Here is a 19,941-nt window from a genome sequence, read left to right as displayed (position 1 = left end):
CAATTGAAACTTAGACACAACTATCTAGCCACTGAGGAGCCATTTAATAAACACAATGATAACAGCCAGAGTGGTACAGAGGTTAAACTAGGATTTGGGCGACACAGATTTGAATCCCCTTTCTCCCATGGAACTTCCTGTGTTACCTTGGTGAGTCACAACCTCTCAGCCTAAACTATTCCACAATGTTTTTGAGAGGAGAACTCATAACAACACTTTGGGTGCCCACTAGGGATATAGGCAGTGTATAAATGAAGTAAATAAATGATACCACAAAGGGCCCGAGGACCATTTGAAGTAATGCGACTTAAAGTATTGTTTTGACCCCTTTCACAGAAATACCAAAAAATAATGAAAGTGGGGGAGGGGAATAGGCTGTCAGTATTGATGAAAATGTTAATGCAAGTTTCTTCCGCAAAAGTTCAGACCTAATAAGAACTAGAACTTCTTCTTTTTTGCTTCTTGGTTATGTGGAAGTAACAGATGAGAAAAGGAGAATCATTGCAATAACATCACATATACAAAATCTCTACTCCCAATCAGTAAAAGCAGGACGCTTCCACCAATGTTCTGGGGAACTGTTTTGGTTCACATACTCACTAAGGTTTATCTATTCCAGTATGTATGTACTGTACTAAACAGGCACTATGGTTTGCAGCATAAACGAGGCTATAACAAAATTACAGCTGTGCTAACCCACAACAAATGAAATAAATTCTATTCTCCTAGTAACTAATTAACCACTGACCTTTTAAAAAGCTCTTATAGGCAATCTGTTTCCTCCTCTTCTTTTCCCCACCGCCCAATTGCCAGTGTCTTGATTCAGAGTTGCAAGAATGGAACCCTTTTTTGGGTCTGTCTTCAGTGAACTTTGATTGTGGCCATTAAAATTACAGCACAAGACGATCAAAATAACAGCTCTACAAACCAAAGCTCTGCACTCTGCTGAGCAATATTACAAATGCAGGGAGGTGCAGCCTCTAATAATGTGAATGGAAAACCCTTAGGCACATCACTGAAGATAATGGGGAAGTACTACTGTATGAACAACAAGCTTCTCACTTAAGAATGAACCATGGCTTAGTCTGAGTGGGCGTCACCCACACCCCTAATTTGGCTCTGGTTTGTACTCAGTGGCTGCAAATTCGGCAAGTAAATTCCAGAAGAATAGTCAGGGTTTCTCATTTTCTGCCGTGGATCAGCTCAAACATACTGATCTCTGACTCCTGAAACTAACAAGAGCAGCTAGCTGCATGTATAAACTTGACTGAATCAAAGTGAAAAACCAATGTTACACCACACAAAAAAAGATTTTGATTTATATAGCTAATTTTACATTGATAAAGGGAGGGGGGGCTACAAATTTCCTACTTCCTGAGGGGTCCCAGCTGGAGGGATACCGTATATACTCGTGTATAAGTCGACCCGCATATATGTCGAGGCACCTAATTTTACCACAAAAAACTGGGAAAACTCATTGACTTGCGTATAAGTCAAGGGTGGGAAATGCAGCAGCTACTGGTAAATTTCAAAAATAAAAATAGATACCAATAAAATTACATTAATTGAGGCATCGGTAGGTTAAATGTTTTTGAATATTTATTTCAAAGAAAAACAGTAAACTCGCTCTGTAAGTCCTGATTCTCCCTTTAAATCCACTCAGAAAGGGGGGGGGGTGATTTAAATGGAGAATCTGGGGAAAATTTGAGGGTGCCTGTCAGGGGAGGAATGTTTATGTTAGCAGTACCAACATTTCAGAGTATCTTTAGGATACCCTCCTAATGATACCACCCAAGTTTGGTGAAGTTTGATTCAGGGGGTCCAAAGTTATGGACCCTCAAAAGGGTAGCCCCACCTACTATTAGCTTCCATTGGAAACAGTGGGGAATGGGAGCACCCACTTTGGAGATCCATAACTTTGGACCCCCTTAACCAAACTTCACCAAACCTGCCTGGTAACAGCAAGAGATTATCCTGACGATACCCCCTCCCCCAGGTTTAGGGAAGTTTGGCTCAAGGGGTCCAAAGTTATGTGCCCTCAAAATGTAGCCCCATCTACTATTAGCTCCCATTGGAAACAATGGGGGCTGGGGGAAACCACTTTGGGGGTCCATAACTTTGGACACCCTGAACCAAACTTCACCAAACCTGGCTGGTATCATCAGGAGTGTCACCTGATGACACCCTGAAATTTTGGTGCCGCTAGTCTAAAAACTGCGGCCCCTGGAAGCTGACAAAATAAAAACCCTAAAATATTTTTTAAAATATACCTCACTCGCGTATAAGTTAAGGGGGGCTTTTTCAGCACAAAAATGTACTGAAAAATTCGACTTATATGCGAGTATATATGGTATTTAGATTTCATACACATTAAAAATTACTTTAAGCAGATGTTTAAGGCAAGCATGACAACATACTTCCTGAGTTGTCACTAATTAACACAAGATCTTTTCTCTGAACCTTCTTGAATGCCTACATTCCCTATATGTCAGATTTTCTTCTCCTGTGAACAAATTCCATGACTCCCCATAACTCTGGATTTCCAGACAAAAATGAAGTGTAACTTTAAGCCATTAAAATGTCAGCAGATTAACAAAATTGCCAGAACAAAAGCAATCAGGAAGGGGGGGGGATAATTGAGGAAATATTGTGTTAATTTACAGAAATCCAAAGCACATTATATGGAAAGTAAGTTCCATGAATTTTAGTGGAACTTATTTCTAAGTAATTTGTTTAGGATCCAGGCATTAGAATGTCATTGACCAAGTTTGTCTAACTATCACTAGAATCCACAAATCAATATGAACATTCTCATTCTGGCAGCTGTCCTAAATACAATTGCATCAGTAAGGTTCATGGGGGTTCAACCAGCACAGCTCCGTTTTCCCACCAGAGGAACACTTTTCAATCATAATTCCAAAGTCCATCATTCTTATTCACAGTTACATGCTAAGAAAATCTCTACATAGAATTTTCCCAGTCTTACAAAGTAAAGGTATGTTTTAGTTTGCAAAGTTCTATGGAAATGATAAGCACTAGGAAAAAATCTGGATTACCAAAGAAAAACATGAAGAAGACCTAATAACAATGATTCCATAAAAATACAGTTTACAAAAATGGTAAGATGGACTACTTGTCCATTTTTAAAAGGAAACTGAAAACCTGAATTTAAAAAGCCAAATTAAGAGAATTCAAGTAAAATACAACCATATCTGTGTTGGCCTATATACATTTGTGTATACCTAAGTCAAATATTTACATTATTTGCAATGCCAGCAATCTCAAAGGAATGTGCATATAATGCCAACTGTTCAGTCAGACAGAAAATCCTAGGCTAGGGCAATTAAGAATGTGCAGAATTGACAGAAAAAAAAGATCCTAGTTTGACCACTGCACTACGCTGACTCCAAGTCAAGTTGGTTAGGGAGGTAAAAAGCTAAATCACTGATACTTGTAGATATAACGGGGACTCTGATCTATTAGTGAATGCAAGCATAAAAACTGGGGGTTTATTACAACTTAACTAACGTGGTGTAAAAGGCATGGAATAAAAGAGCAATTGTGTAGTGTATGTCTGTGTTGTGTGTTTGTGTATGAAAAATGACAGCAGTTGTAGATGACTGCATAGAATTTTTTGGTGATTTTTAAGGAGCAGTGAGTGAATGATGGTGATATCAGACCTCTTAGTGATGCCTCCTGGTGTTTTAAATGTCTCTATCTCAACGTCCCAGGCAGGTGACAAAATTTCAAAAAAAAAAGTTAAAAATCCGTAAGTTAGATATCCAACAAGATATTAAAATTTGTCCAATGGAAATCTAAGGGCACACAACTCCAGCTGTGTCTTCTGTACCTGTCTATAAAAACTAGGACAAAGAGGCTTAGAGACAGCTTCTACTCTAGAGCTGTGGCGATGCTGAACTCCGTGGCTTCGTGTTGATGTGTTTGGGGCTGTGTAGGGATGGGTGGAGGAAGGGGAAAGTGAGGATGGGGTATGAGTCTGAAATTGTGTGCATCGAGGAATGCTGCTGTAAATTTTCGTTGTGCGTGCTCAATGACAATAAATGCTTATGTTATGTTATGTTTAACTCCCTACTCATCCTTTCAAGTAGAAGAAAGATGTGCTACAAAGGAACAATGACCAGACCTCTGCACTTTTTTTTCTGAACCACAGAGATTAAGAGACAAATAGGTAAGAAATAAAACAATTTTAAACACATACTTGAAAAGCTGAATTACCATTATTAGAACACACCTTCTGCATCCAAAATACAGAATGCATTCTTCCAGAGATCCCTGTTAATTACTATGATTTCAACACATAAATCACTACCATTTGTGGGTATTTGGTTAAGACTATACCCCTTTTGTTCTAATGAAAGAGAAATTCAGGCAGATGAGAAGCTACCTGCATTCCCTATGACTGGCCTGGTGGCAGGCAAAAGCCCTTCAAAGACAAAATTATTAATCCTTTTAATAATACTATTTATTATTCATGATGGAGGTGGTAAATATTTACTGCAAACAAAGTTGCATGGTCCTGCCTACTCATGGTTCATCTTTCAAATCCAGTCTTACCAATGGTATCCCAAAACCACAATATTATAAATTACGTGAAGCTTTAAATGCAATAATGTTGACCTCCATCACGGGGCAAATCTTCTTGGGCGAAAAAACCCCCCAACATCATACACATACTTTTCAGATGTCTAACTGGCATAGAAATGTGTGGAGATAAACATGTGGCTCAGTTCAGACACAGTGGAATACTATGACCTGCTACTGTCCAGCAGCCCAATGGATGCAGCAGCCCAATGGATCCTTAGCTTGATACACTCATCTTACCTTCTGTTCTTCATCTAGTGAACAACTTCACTTCTGTATCAAACTTGCCACTATATGTGGATTGGCAAACTGCAGTTTGCACTTTCCCTGAAAATCCGGTTTTCAAATAGAAGACACTCTTAAGGATTCTGGTTTGCAAACAAAGCAAAACCATACTTTGAAGTTTGAACCTCATGGATAACAGAAATAGAAACAATTCATCATCAAGCCACACAGGGGGAAGGACAGGAATCTAACCATTCCTAAGACTCATTCATGAAGTAGCAAACTAATAGTGCTGCTTCATCTGAAGCAAGATGATGCTCTGACTTGAATGGATCTGACTGCTCAGCTTACTAGCTATTGCAAACGTATCTTGAATAAGTTTCTTGAATAAGTTTCACCATTTTAAGAAAGATGTACACATGTAATCCCTTCCAGGTGTTTACTGTATCTCAGTAGCCTGTGCTGCACCTTTACCAACTTTCAGGGCTCTTAATGCACTGAGCACCCTGACAATTTTTCAATACCACTTGTCAGTACAGCTACATTCCAATCCAGCAGTACCATAGAAACCACCAAGATTTCTGGAGTATAAGCTTTCGAAAGTCAAAGCTCCCTTTGTCACATATGAGTTGGAATGGAGTTCTGATATCCCAGTCAAAAGATGGGAGGGATGTTGCAAAGAAATAATGCAGGATGCAAAGGTGCATTGAGTATTGCAATCAGCTTGATTAGAGCTGAAGAAGAAATACTTGGGGTCAGAAAGTTAGCATCTGTAGTGATATAAGAATCCTATGTCCTTATTCAGCTGGCAGGGGGGGGGAGGGTAGAATCCAACATCTGAGGCGTGAATGAACTCAAATACAGCAATCTCTTTCATCTTCTCTTGCAGTTTCTCTGCTTAAGAATTGCCACTCTTACGTCAGCAATGGAATCACCTGGAATATTAAAATGTTCTGAGTCTTGTGATTTTCTATGTTGGATTTATGTCAATTTATTCTTTTTTTGTAGGGACTGGTCTCTTTATCTGTTGTAGAGAGTGGAAGGGCATTGCTGACATTATCCTCCTTGATCTGAGATAGCAAATGTCTTAGAAGACCAGGTGCTTGGGAGCAGCAGCACGCCATTGCTTTCACAACCTGCACGTGAGCTCCCAAAGGCATCTGGTGGGCCACTGCAGGTAGCAGAGTGATGGACTACAGGGACTCTGGTCTGATCCAGCAGGCTCTTTCCTATGTTCTTATGATGCTATATATGAACATGAGATGGTAGGGCTGATGTTCTTAAGTTAAGTGATGGTATTGTTAGAGTGCATATGGGGACAGAGATTGCATCTTGGTGTACTGCAGGCCCTCATCCCTGAGTCCATGTTAGAAAGGGTGGGTGAGAAGCCGTTTATGGTCAGGATGCCATCTGTGGGCAAGAAAAGGGTTGCCTCTCAATCCCTCCCAACTAACTCTTGCTTCCTTAAGAACTTTTGTCAGCTAGTAAGGAGCCAGAGTCTTTACATTGATCTTCAGCCTATAAACTATGGTAAAATGTGTTCTTTCAGGCTAGCTCACACCTAGGCACAGCAGCTTAAACCTAAATACGACACACAGTAAACACACTGCAGCCTACTTGGACATTGATACTAACAATATAATCATGTAATAAAACAAAAATTAAAAAGTAACACAGGATGTTTAGGGAAAAGTACAGGCTTCATGGTTTACTATGCAGATGTCACAAGATTACAGCAATCACAAGTAAATGAGCATATTTTGAATGCCTTGTTTGTTCAAATAATCGTCCTGCACCACACTATTTAAGTGCCACTAGGATAGCCAGTGGAATAATATATGAGTACTTTTCAACATAATGTACCAAGTACTTTTCAACATAATGAGACATGGGAAACAGGTGAGTTATCATTAATATAACCGCTTGGCAGAACATCCTTGAACAAGAAAAGAATGTGACTACTCCAACAAGAGGTTCATTTTTAAATAAAACTGATCTTGTTGCTTTGCAGTGTTCTAGCGTTTAGCACTCAGATTAAGGCCCCTTCTGCACACACAGAATAATGCATTTTCAAACCACTTTCACAACTGGTTGCAAGTGGATTTTGCTATTCCGCACAGCTTCAAAGAGCACTGAAAGCAGTTTGAAAGTGCATTATTCTGCATGTGCGGAAGGAGCCTAAGATACAATCAATATGTTACATAAACATAATAAGAATATACTAAGGAAATTTTCTATGCACATTCAGAACTGAAGCACAAAATATGGGGAAATGATTCCAGAATGGGGGTAGTTCTCTCGTGTAACTGAGGAGTTAAGACTATTTAAAAATTGCCTCTTCACCTAAAGACTCCATTTTATATTGTCAGGGCAGGCTTCTGTTACATCAGAGTTCTTTACAAGGAATAATCTTTTGGAATCATATTTTCAAACTTCTAAAAAATAAAGATGTGTTAAAACATAAACAGTATCGAAGAGACAACAGTGACTTTTTATAAATATGAATCAACTGAAAGTAATAGCACTTGGCAAGAGAAACAATATGCAAAGGGAAGGAAAGGACCAAAAATTATTCTAAACTTAAGCAGAACAGACAACATTATCCAGAAAAATAGGAAGCTGTTGTGAAAGGAGGGATAAAAACAAAAACTTCTGTTTCACCCAAGAAGTTAGAAGGAATGGGTTTTCATCCACTGAAAGTGATCAAGAAAGCAGCAGAAATCAGGGCAAGGAAGCAAGGAGAAATATCAGGAACATGGGCATATGGTATGGGCAGTGGTGTACCTGCCAGAGGGACATGTAGGGCAGTGATGGCAAACCTATGGCATTGGTGCCAGAGGTGGCACTCAGAGCCCTCTTTGTGGGCACGTGCGCCATCACCCCAGTTTGGGCACTCAACAGTGGCATAGTGTCAAGGGGACGAGAGGTGTGCAACTCACTTGGTATGTCACCCTGCAGGGGTGTGACAAGGGCGTTCCAGGGGTGTGACGAGGGTGTTTTGGGGAGTTCCAGGGCAGGGCAGGGGCAGACAGGGGTGTGGCAGGGGCACAGGACGCACACGTGCCCCAGATGCAGTTCTCCCTTGCTCCGCCCCCGGCACTCGGTCTCTAAAAGGTTCGCCATCACTGATGTAGGGTTATATGTCCATGGGTGCCACCAATTTAATCATGTGGGGGGTGCAAAATTGCCCCCCACACATGCAGCATTCTGCCGGCCTCCTGGCTGGGCCTGTTATCGGCCCTGCGCTGCGGCAGTCTGTGCCATCCCTGCAGCTCTCTGGTCAATCTTTGCCAGCTTCCTGGGGCTCTGTGTAGAGCTGGCTCCTCTTCGCCCCAGCACTGGCCTCTGCAGCCGGCTCACCTGCTCAAGATCAGTTGGCGCTAGGTACAGTAGAGTCTGGGCAGCAAGTTTGGGGTGAGAGTAATTTTGGTGCCAGGTGCAAAGGCAGAGCTACCAGGGGGTCATGGGAGCGTGTTGCACCGGGTGTGTGCCTGGGGGATGGGAAATCGCCCCTGCCCCCCACAGTGCCCCCCTCCCACCCCACCCCACTTATTTTAGTGAAACAGTGCAGGTTGGAGAAGCAGCCTGTTCTCTTCAGGCTGAAATTGGCCTGGTGGGAACTACACTTCTCAGGAGACCTTGCGAGCCCCAGGGATTCATGGGAAGTGTAGTTTCCACCAGGCCGGTTTCAGCCTGAAGGGAACAGGCCGCTTTCCAGGCTGAACTAAGGTAAGGGGAGGAGCGAAGGGGCATGACGCCGTGGGGGGGGGGGTGGGGGGAGGAAAACACGGAGTGCGCACCTGGCGCACTCTGGCCCAGCTCTGCCTCTGGCCAGGTGCGGCAAGTTTGGGGCAGGAGCAATTTCAGCGCTGGCTGCGTGGGGCCAGGCAGCAAGTTCAGAGAGGGAGCAATTTCAGTTCTTGTGCCGGGCACCATTTCCTATAGGTACGCTCCTGGGTATGGGTGCAAATCAAGGCGTAAAGATAACTTTTTGGCTTTTATTATCTACTCATTTGGTCTCTCTCTTTTTTAATGACAACACCAAAAGACAGAAACACGACTTAACTCTTTTTCCTGCTTGAGGTTTTTCCTCCTCAAATTGCCTCCAGCTGCTCATTTCCCTAAAAGATTGCAAAAGTTCTCTGGAACCATACAAGGTGGAAAGCCACTTGGAACTATTTAGCATGCAGAAGTAAAAGGTAAGGTTATGCACATGTTCCCCCTCTTCATGATCTGAAACCCCTCTTATCAAGGGTCTTTTAATTAGAAAACCTATAATCAAGATTCAGTTATGTAGGTTTATATGCAATGTGTTTGTTGATGTCACAGGAACTTCTACAGAAATTAGAAAAGATGAAGGAACAGAACCACTTATAGAAACCTGGAAAATATACGATTACAATATGGTAACACAACACTCAATAAGCCAAGAGAAGATCAGAAAAGTGTCAGAAATCTAGAAATGGCAGTACAAATAAAAGACCATAAACTGGGAGGACAAAGTCACAAGTTACATCAGTCTCAGTTTCTTAACACCTATTCTTGTAGCATATAAGCTAAGGCTAAGCACAATCATAATGACCAGTGAGGGATATGCAATACTCGTGGAGAGGAAATGCCAATCTCCTTGTCCAGCTGGCCACTCATTGGCTAACACACCCACTTGCAACTTTGCCACTTCTACCTACAGTTCATGGGGTAAGGGGATGGGAGGGGGGAGTGGATGCTCCCACATCTTCTCCCCACCCACCTCGAACTGGCAAAAGACTGGTAGTGGGGGACAGTGCTGGGGGAGAGGGGACTGCCTGGACACAGCAGCTGACTGCAAACAGTTAGGCTCCCTCTGGCCCAAATGCCATTGACACTGAATGTTCCCCATCACCACCTTTAGCCAACCTCTGCTTTCCTGCCCAGGAGCTACAAGGAAGAGATGGAAGGAAGGGGGAGGGCAGTGGCAGCAGCCCTAACACCACAGCACTCAGCACCCCAGCTTCCTTCCTTTTTCCCTCCTAGCAGGTGAGGGAAGGGGGAGGGAAGCAATGTCACCAGCATTCTGCACACATTTTTCCAGAGCTGAAACCAACATCTTCTGTGCTTTCACAGTGCTTCTCCAATTCCTGGGGGGGTGGGGGAGGGGGGCTGTACTCCCTCACATTTTAAAAAAATGTCTGTGAGTTTTCTGTAAAACCTAGGCATTCCCCTGGGTTTGCAGAAAAGTGTCTCCCCTCTTGCTCCTGGACCCCTTCTCTGGGTCTAGGTCTTCATACAGCAGCCAGGTGCAAGATTAGATAAAGAATTAATAAAATTGAATATTCCTACAAAATTTAATAGATTTATCATTTCAAGTTTGCTGTCCTTCAGCAATGCAAGAATAATTTCACTGTTCACACTGTATTGGAATGGAATAATTTCACCATTCACACTGTATTGGAATGTTAATTCAACACATATTAGATTCCAATTACCTACTCTATTAGGAAAGAATGTAAGTACATGTGCATTTAAACTACAGTGCTGTCATCACTTATTACATATAAGAGAATTATGCTGCTGAGAAGCTTCATAGCAGTTTTCAGTGCCCTGGAAGCTAGTGCATAGTCACTATCACCAAAAAAAGTTATTAAAAATATTACCTAATAGACAATTGCTGTCAATGGTTACAAAGCAGTTTCTAAAATAAGATTTTTTTAATGCATACAGAATGTTTGATGTTGAAACCAGAAACTTATTGAAGTACTATCATTAAAGTTAGTGAAAATATGCTTATCATTCATTTTACCATATTACATTTAGAACATAAAGGTCAAATATACATTTTGAAATAACAGAATCTAACATGCTTACAGGGAAAAAAACTAACATTCTAATAAACACTGTAACTGTAGTTCTGGGCAGCAACAACAGAACTGCAAATAAATATCCAGCTTTAGATAATTGTTTTGAGCCATATAAGAAAGACACACCTACCTTGATACACTTTCTGGAATGTATTCTAGAACGGGATACCCATCATTTCTTCTGGTGGACATGTCGGCATGCTGTTTCCACGTCTCCACAAGAGTACTTACTGGAGCAAACGAGCTAATATGCTGATAAGACTGCTCTCTACCAACAGGTCGTGATAATGAGATTCTGCCTTGAGCTCCGATCCTATAGTGAAATGACTGACCTCCTGAATTCACACCAATGATTGCTGAAGATGGCAGAGTGTTCTCTTGATAATAGCTGCTGTCTTCATGCTCCTGCTTAATTCTTCCAGGGAGGCCTGGATTTGGAAACCCACTACTTTCACAAGTGCCATCAAACGATGAAATAGGTGGTCCTAAAATCCCAGAAAGCGAATAGTAGTCTTTGTCATCCATAAAAGTAAAATATGATCCGTCCATAAATGGAAATGGATTTACAGTTTGATTCCCTTTGAAAGAAGCACCAGAACAAGAATGTTTAGTTATTTCATGCTTTATTGATACTGAAAATGGGGAATCAGAACTAATTTTGCTGTTGTCTCCAAGACATGAGCTACTAAACACCCCATCTGGTTCAGTTTTTATAAACTGAACAAGATTCATTTGATTAGTTACTTCATTGTTAGAGATGGCATTTTCCATTTCCTCTATTTTAGGAAATATGATTTCTGAAGCACCTTTATCTTTTGTATTTGGACTAGGAACAATATCTTGGTCTGTGCCAGATCCAACAGGTATACTAGTTGAGGGAAAGGCTAGTGCACCATTTACTGGACTACACATAGAGGACCCTATAGTACTAACAGCTGGACTAGACAGAGAGGATCTATTATTGGCATTAGAAGGGCTGGCAATAGAGCACCTGGAGTTCATAGTTGCAGGGCTGGGCATTGAAGATTTCATAGTGATGTTATTAGGACTTGAAACTGGCGATTTCACACTACAGTGACTAGGAGGACTTGAAATTGGAGATTTCATACTACTGATAGGACTAGAAAGGGGAGAACCCACATTACTAGCATGTGCAGGACTGTGCAACATTGACCCTCTGTTCTCAATGTTGGGAGAGCATGACAAAGGTGTTCCCTGGGTTACTGGGCTGTTTACTGTGAAATTTCCAAAATTAGTAGGAGTAGTTGAAGATACAGAATTAATTCCAGGAGGACTGCACACTGGAGAAGTGATGTTTTGAGGACTACAGTCTGAAGGACTCTTCTCTTGACACACTCTGGGGCTTTTGACAATCGCTGGAATGATGCCACCATTCATAGAGCTTGCAGAGTCTGATATTAGAGGTCTCAGGGGCCTGCTTGAAGTGTTCTGGGGTGAGGTGTGATGGCCATTCTCCTTGTATAATTTTACCAGTTGCTCAACATTTTGATACATCTTTCCATGATTTATGTTTCCTTGTTGACTTTGCTGATCATAGGTAAAATCAGCATCTCTTACAGAATCCATGTACAAGCCCATTGATTCAGCTACAGTTGCAGAAAGTTCCTTTGAGTCCGGCTCAGTTTTTATATCAGATATTGAAATACCAGGCTGGCTATGGTCTTGCTGAATGCAAGAAAGTAGTTCAGGTTTTTCTTTGTTGCTTCCTTGAGCGTTGCTATTTGGAAAAGCACCAGAAACACAGCTCACATTTAGAATCTCCATATAGTTGTTACTTTCTTCAGCCTGTTCTCCTGAAGAAGTACACTCCATAGACTGGGAACCTTGACTCCAGCGTCTCTCCATATCTAGGCTTTCTGGGTAACTGTGATAGCCTTTGGTCTCCATAACTAACAAAAAAATAGCAAAGTAAAATTCAGTCACAAATGCATAATTAAATGCTGTCTCATATTAAAGCACTATGCTTTATATAGACAATCTAAATTATTTCAGCATTACACCTGAACATTTTACTTTACATTCTGTCCATCTTTGAGAAATGTTTTTTTCAGTGTAAGCCAAACATAACCATCAAAAGAACTTTGTACAATTATTAATTTGCTTTGCTACTGACATTAGACAAATTGACCTCAGAAAAGATTTACTCCTCCATTTGCACACTCATTTTAGTGATAAATTTGAGTTTGTTATTAGGAGTAAATACAATAATCTATATTACAATACAACAATAATCTATATAAAAACAATAATAAGAACATAAGAACTAGCCTGCTGGATCAGACCAGAGTCCATCTAGTCCAGCATTCTGCTACTCGCAGTGGCCCACCAGGTGCCTTGGGGAGCTCACATGCAGGATTTGAAAGCAATGGCCTTCTGCTGCTGCTGCTGCTCCTGAGCACCTGGTCTGCTAAGGCATTTGCAATCTGAGATCAAGGAGGATCAAGATTGGTAGCCATAGAGCGACTTCTCCTCCATAAATCTGTCCAAGCCCTTTTTAAAGCTATCCAGGTTAGTCGCCATCACCACCTCCTGTGGCAGCATATTCCAAACAACAATCACACGTTGTGTGAAGAAGTGTTTCCTTTTATTAGTCCTAATTCTTCCCCCCAGCATTTTCAATGAATTCCCCCTGGTTCTAGTATTGTGAGAAAGAGAGAAAAAATTCTCTCTGTCAACATTTTCTACCCCATGCATAATTTTATAGAGTTCAATCATATCCCCCCTCAGACGTCTCCTCTCCAAACTAAAGAGTCCCAAACGCTGCAGCCTCTCCTCATAAGGAAGGTGCTCCAATCCTTCAATCATCCTCGTTGCCCTTCTCTGCACTTTTTCTATCTCTTCGATATCCTTTTTGAGATGTGGCGACCAGAACTGAACACAGTACTCCAAGTGCGGTCGCACCACTGCTTTATATAAGGGCATGACAATCATTGCAGTTTTATTATCAACTCCTTTCCTAATTATCCCCAGCATACAGTTTGCCTTTTTCACAGCTGCCATGCATTGAGTTGACATTCCCATGGAACTATCAACTAAGAACTATCAACTAAGAACTATCAACTAAGAACTAATAATCTATATTTTTGGCTAGGTTAGCATATACACTAGGCAAGAAGAAGGTATTGTTCATTTTTATTTTTCTCTCTTACCAATGATACATGACTGATTAAACCTGGTTAACTTTTTTTTTGTTTGCTCCTAGTACCCTAAGAATTGCAGATGTCTCGTGGGGCTGTAACCGTCTAAAATGACTCCATACAGTTTTGCAAGTCTTCCAAAGAAATCCATGATTGCTACAGTAGGTTTTGTTTACAAACTAGATATACCTCTTCTAACCAACAATCAGGTAACAAAAAAAATTTACAGATAAATTCTCATGGGTTTGTCACGTCAGTGTAAATCTCAAAACTGACACATAGGTACGTGAACACCAGTGACATGATTCCCTTTGAAAATAGAGGTGTTCACAAAGTAGTATAATTTAGTTATGTATATTTAAAAATATAATCCAGCTGTGAATCAATTTGGAACATAAAAGGGGGATAGGAAAGTGCCTATATGTTTCAATGAAGTGAAATAAACCAAACATTTTTACTGCCAAACATATTTTAAAATTCATTATTTCGGCTACACAATTTAATGTTTGCTCTTTTATATGGGCATACAGAAGTATATCAGTAACTCCACTTAGTCAGAATTCTATACATTGTAGATCGCTGCTCTGTAAAACTGCTGAGAGACGTTCACTATTCACTGGTGGTTCTAGGGTTGAAGTATGAACCATATATGTGAAAATGTGTGCGCTACCTATAGACCTATAGAACTAAAATAAAATCCACCAATAAGAAAATAAATATCCGTGCTAAACAAGCTTACATGTTAATAAGGAAACCTGGAATATAAGGTATGGAAGCAACTTGATATCTTTTTTAAACACAGAAAACATGTGCACCTTTAGCACATATATACTTGTATTGTATATTTCATAATCCAATATAAAATCTCTCTCACTTTGTCTTTCAAACACACTACAGCAGCAGAAGGCCACTACCTGAATGCTTATCTAAAAGGTCACTTAAGGCTGATGTACACTTTCTGTGGATTATGTAAAGGCAATGGTACAGGAGAAGTTTCCCTCACTTCAACACATTAAACTTGATGCCTAAATCAAAGCTGTCCAACATGAGTTCTGGACTCCTTATCAGGCTCTTTAGACAGCTCAATAAGGCCCTCTGGCATTTTGCCAGATTCTACAAAAATCATGGATCATCTTCATAGTCTTCTTCCTCACTACACTAAGTAAGGACTCAAACTGTAATCCACAGACTCAGATTACCTTAAGCTGTCAGTTAGCACCACAGAAGTTTGATTCCGCATGGGCCAAAAAACAGCAGTGTGAAAACAGTATAAACCCTTTTACAGCATTTTAAACCCTTTTACACCATTTTCACACTGCTGTTTTTGGCCCATGCGGAATCAGCCAGAAATTGAAGAGGTACAGAATGATTTCAGGCAATGTTGATACTTAGAAAAGGATCTAAGGACTCTGACCAGGACTATTCTTATAAAGTGTGGCTGTTTGTAAGTGAAAAGATTTTGGGATAACCCTTGGATATCAGCTTGATATACAGCAAAGATTCATATGAATTTAATACATCTCATAAAAGGGTGCATATATAGATTATTATTCACAGATCCCTAATAACACAGGATTCCTTATTTTCAGAAAGCAGTGACTGTACATGTCAGGTATACATGTGTAGAACTCTACACAACAGAGACATTGTGCCGGACACATATGGGCTAAAGAGACAGACTAAGCAGATAAAGCTTTGCTACCCTACCAAGTTTGTTAAATATGTGGATATTCAATAAAATCAAAATTAAATTTAACTTTTGAACATCTAATTTATTTGTCCATTAACTGGGAAATCCAGCCTTGTCCTTTGAAAACCCTTCTGAGATTTACCATTTTTTGGAATAGAAATTGGCCTCGAAGGACTGTATAGCACAGCTGAATGCAACATTTGTTTGTTCAGAAACCCCAGTTTTCAATTATGCTTTCTTTTAGTAAGTGTGCAAACTTAGATTGCAGCCCTAGTCTTTAGTCCTGATTTTTCCATCGTCATGTAACCACAGAACCATGTACAGACTAAAATCCCAATATAGTCCCCCCCCGCCCCAAATACTTGCTGTGATTTCATTCAAGTTTACTTTTAAGAAACTTTGCTGAGGATTGCTGTTGCAATTTAATTACACAGCAGTTGTAAAAGTTTTTTGTCAAGGAACTAAAATGTATATACAAAGTTATATCACTACTACGCAAAAGATAGACAATAACTCTCTCATTTTAAACATCCTGGACCACAACAGTGAAAAGGAAGAAATAAAACAAAAGGTTACTTGAATATTTCATTAAAGGAATGGGATGTAAATCTGAAATACTGATATCCATAAGATATATGGATCATTAAATTTTGTAATGAGCCCTATTTTGTGTCATGCATAGCTTACTCAACACATGGTTCAGTATAGTCTCAGAACACTTTTGAACACATGAAGCCACCTGACACTACATCAGACCACTGGACTATGAAGCACAGTATTGACAACTAGCTCTCCGGGGTCTCAGGTAAAAGCTTTTCATACCACCTAATCTGTTTAATCGGAAAAAAAAACAAGATCAGAACTTGGGACCCACCACCTGTAAAGCAGCTGCTCTGCTATTGAGAGATGGTCCCACCCTCACCCCAAACACACTAATATTAAATTTGGCTAAAACCTACATTTTATATTTACGCTTTTCCTTGCCATGCATTTACTTCCTTTGCCATACTGTTCATTATCAACCATTACACTTGCTTTCCATCTTGTTATCTTAATTTTTAGAAAAATCTGCCTCCATTTTTAGGAAAATCAACTATAGAATAAAGCTATGGTTACATAAACAAAGAAACCCAGTACTGTAATTTATAACCAAAAATGGGTTTCCTCAAACATACAATGTAACAAAGACTGACATGCAAGAAGTACACACATTTTACAAAACAGAAGCATGCATTACATAATATCCAATAAATACTGATAAATTGATTTAACTCACATGAAGCCACTTGTGGCAAATCATGGCATGTATTTATCAATTTTGCACCACTTCATTCAACTTCCTCCTGGAGTTAACGATAAATAGTACATTGCAAATTAGAACACTTAACTGACTACTCTTAAAACAGTTAGAAACTTGACCTTCAGATTCAGTTTCTTTAAAAATGAAAGCAATAAGTATAGCTTTTATAAATAGGTCGCTTTTCCCTTTAATACTCAAACCAAAGGTTCAAGGGTCTTCTCCAAAACTGTGGGCATGAAAAGTGGAAACTGACAGGGAAATTGACAGGGAAATATTTACACTACCGATATGGCTGTGCCCTTCATATCATTCCTTATTATAGTTCTGGCAATAAAATCCTGGGTAGATGTTCACAATCAGAGCAGTTCAAGTGTTCCTGTACTTTTCATCGACCTACCCCATATGGGACTAAAGCACCACCTCAGGATTCAGGAAGATAGAAATGCCTAACACCTGGAACACTATCTATATCTGTAGCAGCTTGGAGATTTTTCACCAGATCTGTGCAGTGACTTGCCAGCTGTCATTCATGCATTCATAATAATTTATATGTGCCCTAGGACTATTGTGCGGAAGAAGCTCTTTGAACAGCGTATCATGCCATTTGCATCCCATCCTTTCCCTAAAGAGCATCAAGGTTATCTCATTACATCATCATTCAGAACAACCTAGAGAGGTAGGGTGAGAATGATTTTCCCTAAGGCCACCCATTTAGTTTTACTGCTAAGCAAGTAAGCGAGCTTGGATTTCCCACAGCCAACACTATTTCCACTGCGCTATATGAATATCTGTTTTACACATGAAATGCCAAAACTGAAACAGGCTCTCCCTCAGTATACAGTCTGCATCAAGCAATATTAATTGAGAAGATATAGCGCACTTAATCTTTTCACTCTTCTTTCCACATTCCCCAAGCTTGCTGACAACACAGCAATGTTCAGCATTACCTGCACAATCATGTTTGGTTAATCCTAGCATCTACTTCCAACAGAACGTGCACAATTGTGACGAATGATTAATATAAATTTAATTTCAAAAATAAGTTCAGAAACTTTTGTATTTGGAAATATGTAGGACCTCCATGCCCTTGAATTAATTTGCAATAAATGTTCCCCATTCATTTCAAATAAGGCATTTCAGATAACTGGTTAAGACCTTACATGTCCTGCTCGAGCAACAATTTAACTCGACAGAGTCAGAATAATTCTAAACTGAATTTCAAAACTTAAAAAAAAAACCAAGCCACTGTAACAGCACCCCCCTTCCCCCCCTCACACTCACTTACCCAGTCTTTATTCTTTCTCAGGCAGGCAGGTAATGTTCTGCCTCACACCTTTCTAACCTCAGAAAATTGTACCTACAGCCTTCAAGCACAGCTCTGGCTCCTAAATCCAACCAGCTTCCACCAGTCTAGTTACCCACCCAGGCAACCCAGCCATAGCAACGAAAGTTCCCTCCTTCAAACTGTGCCTGCTTTGCAGACGATCAACCCGATATCAGCTTGGCTGCCATCCCACTGCGATACCGCCTTTCCAAAAAAGATGCCCAAAGCAACAAAGAACATTTTAAAAAGACGATTAACTAAAAACCCACATCCAAAACTTTTAACCCTCTCTATCTTTCCAAATCCAGACTGAAATTCTTTATGTATTGAATTAGAAGCTTGCGCCTCCTCCTCCTCCTGGGGATATCCCTGCAGGGAACCTGCCAGGAATAACTACAGCGTTTAAAATTACACCTATATACCCCTGGTGCGGACAGGATAACATGAAAACGTGATCCTAATTAGTCTACAGCATGGGTACACGGAATGCACGAAAAGGGGGGTTTTCCTCGACAAAAGGGCGTGTGAAATCTATCATCTCTGTGTTAAGAGAATCATTCTCCTATGTAAAAAGGACAACTGCCCTATTTCCGCCAGCCCACCTATGTTGTCTTCTCCTCCACCTGTTGGTATAATACACATCTTCCCCCCACTTTGGAGCAGCCGCTGAAGAGTTAACTCCTTTTTTTAAAGTGTTCCTAACTTCAGATTCATTCTGCATCCCAAAAGGCACCGTGCGGGGGGGAGGGGGGGAAGGGAAGGTGCCAAGTCCTTTTAAAAACATGTCACGTGCTCAGATAAAGTTCAGGACAACGTCCCTCCCCCCGACATTTCCCATTGGCGAGCAAAAGAGCGAAGCCGCGCTATCTGGGCCCATCTGGCTTTCCATTGGCTAGAACCTTTTGTCAGTCACCAGGAGGGGGACATGACTGATACAAAGTTGCTGCGACACAAGCTGGAAAATGTATCTCTCCTTAAAGAGATACAACCCACCTAAGAGACCGCTCGGCCACTTTTGCACGGGGTGAACCTGTCGCCATCTCTTTCCCACCTCGCCCAGCCCCCAAATCCCACACATCTACACGGAGACTAGAAATGAGATTCCCAAACTAATCCGCTATTTTATACGTTTCGGGGAAAATGTACGGCTAGAGACTTTTTAAAAGGGAGCGAAAAAAATGCAGATTGTTTTTAAGCCAAAGATAATTCCGTTCCGCTAATCGATCCCTGGGAAGAATTAGCGTCCAAGTCCTCAAGCTACGGCGACTTCCCAAGTTCCATCCCACCCATCCCTACCTTCTCCTCTTTACAGTGGAGACAATATCCAGATTGGGGGTTGGTTTCCGAAGCGCTTTCCCCGCCTACCGCAACCTCTCATAGCTGTTAACTCCACCTGTGCCAAGGTGAGTGCTCTAGAAGCCGTTTCCTCCCTGCGCCTTAACTGGTGGCTTCTTTGCCACAGAACCACCCCAAAAGCAAGACCGATCTCGTCTGCATTTCAATTTTCTTTTTAAATTTCCGTGTTTAAACGACAGGAAAACATGGATGTGTGGCTCTTCCCCCCACTAATAAAAAAAACAAACAAGCCCTATTAAAAGACTCAAGGACTTGCCCTCTGGTTCCCTGACTGCATTTTATGGCGTCTAGCACAGACTTTGCCAACTGCTCTTCGGGGTTTGTAAGTTGCACGGACTGCTCAGCGCGAGCCATAAACTGAAGACCCTCGCAGCAGGGTTAGGAAGCCTTTCGCGTCACACTCCATCTTTGAGGCCAGAGTTTCTAAATATACTGAAGGAAGACAAGGG

General features: G+C 40.9%; 1 protein-coding gene across 6 annotated transcripts in view; it reads right to left on the bottom strand.

The window, feature by feature from the left end:
* The window catches only part of NR3C2 (nuclear receptor subfamily 3 group C member 2), a 153,242-nt gene that overhangs the window by 131,939 nt on the left and 1,362 nt on the right, over positions 1-19,941 (bottom strand). For 2 of the 6 annotated variants that reach the window (XM_048509126.1, XM_048509131.1), the window contains exons 2-3: positions 16,789-16,855; positions 10,795-12,574 (exon numbers count right to left, since the gene is read on the bottom strand). In XM_048509126.1, the coding sequence (XP_048365083.1) occupies positions 10,795-12,572 (1,778 nt within the window). In that variant the 5' untranslated portion in view covers positions 12,573-12,574; positions 16,789-16,855. Of the gene's footprint in view, positions 1-10,794; positions 12,575-16,788; positions 16,856-18,097; positions 18,302-19,432; positions 19,459-19,941 lie in introns of those variants that run through there. The other 4 variants (XM_048509128.1, XM_048509129.1, XM_048509130.1 and 1 more) reach the window with 4 other exon arrangements.

The sequence above is a fragment of the Sphaerodactylus townsendi genome, linkage group LG10 (genome assembly GCF_021028975.2).
Source record: "Sphaerodactylus townsendi isolate TG3544 linkage group LG10, MPM_Stown_v2.3, whole genome shotgun sequence".
NCBI classification, from domain to species: Eukaryota; Metazoa; Chordata; class Lepidosauria; order Squamata; family Sphaerodactylidae; genus Sphaerodactylus; species Sphaerodactylus townsendi.
This window is presented reverse-complemented; position numbering and strand designations above follow the sequence as displayed.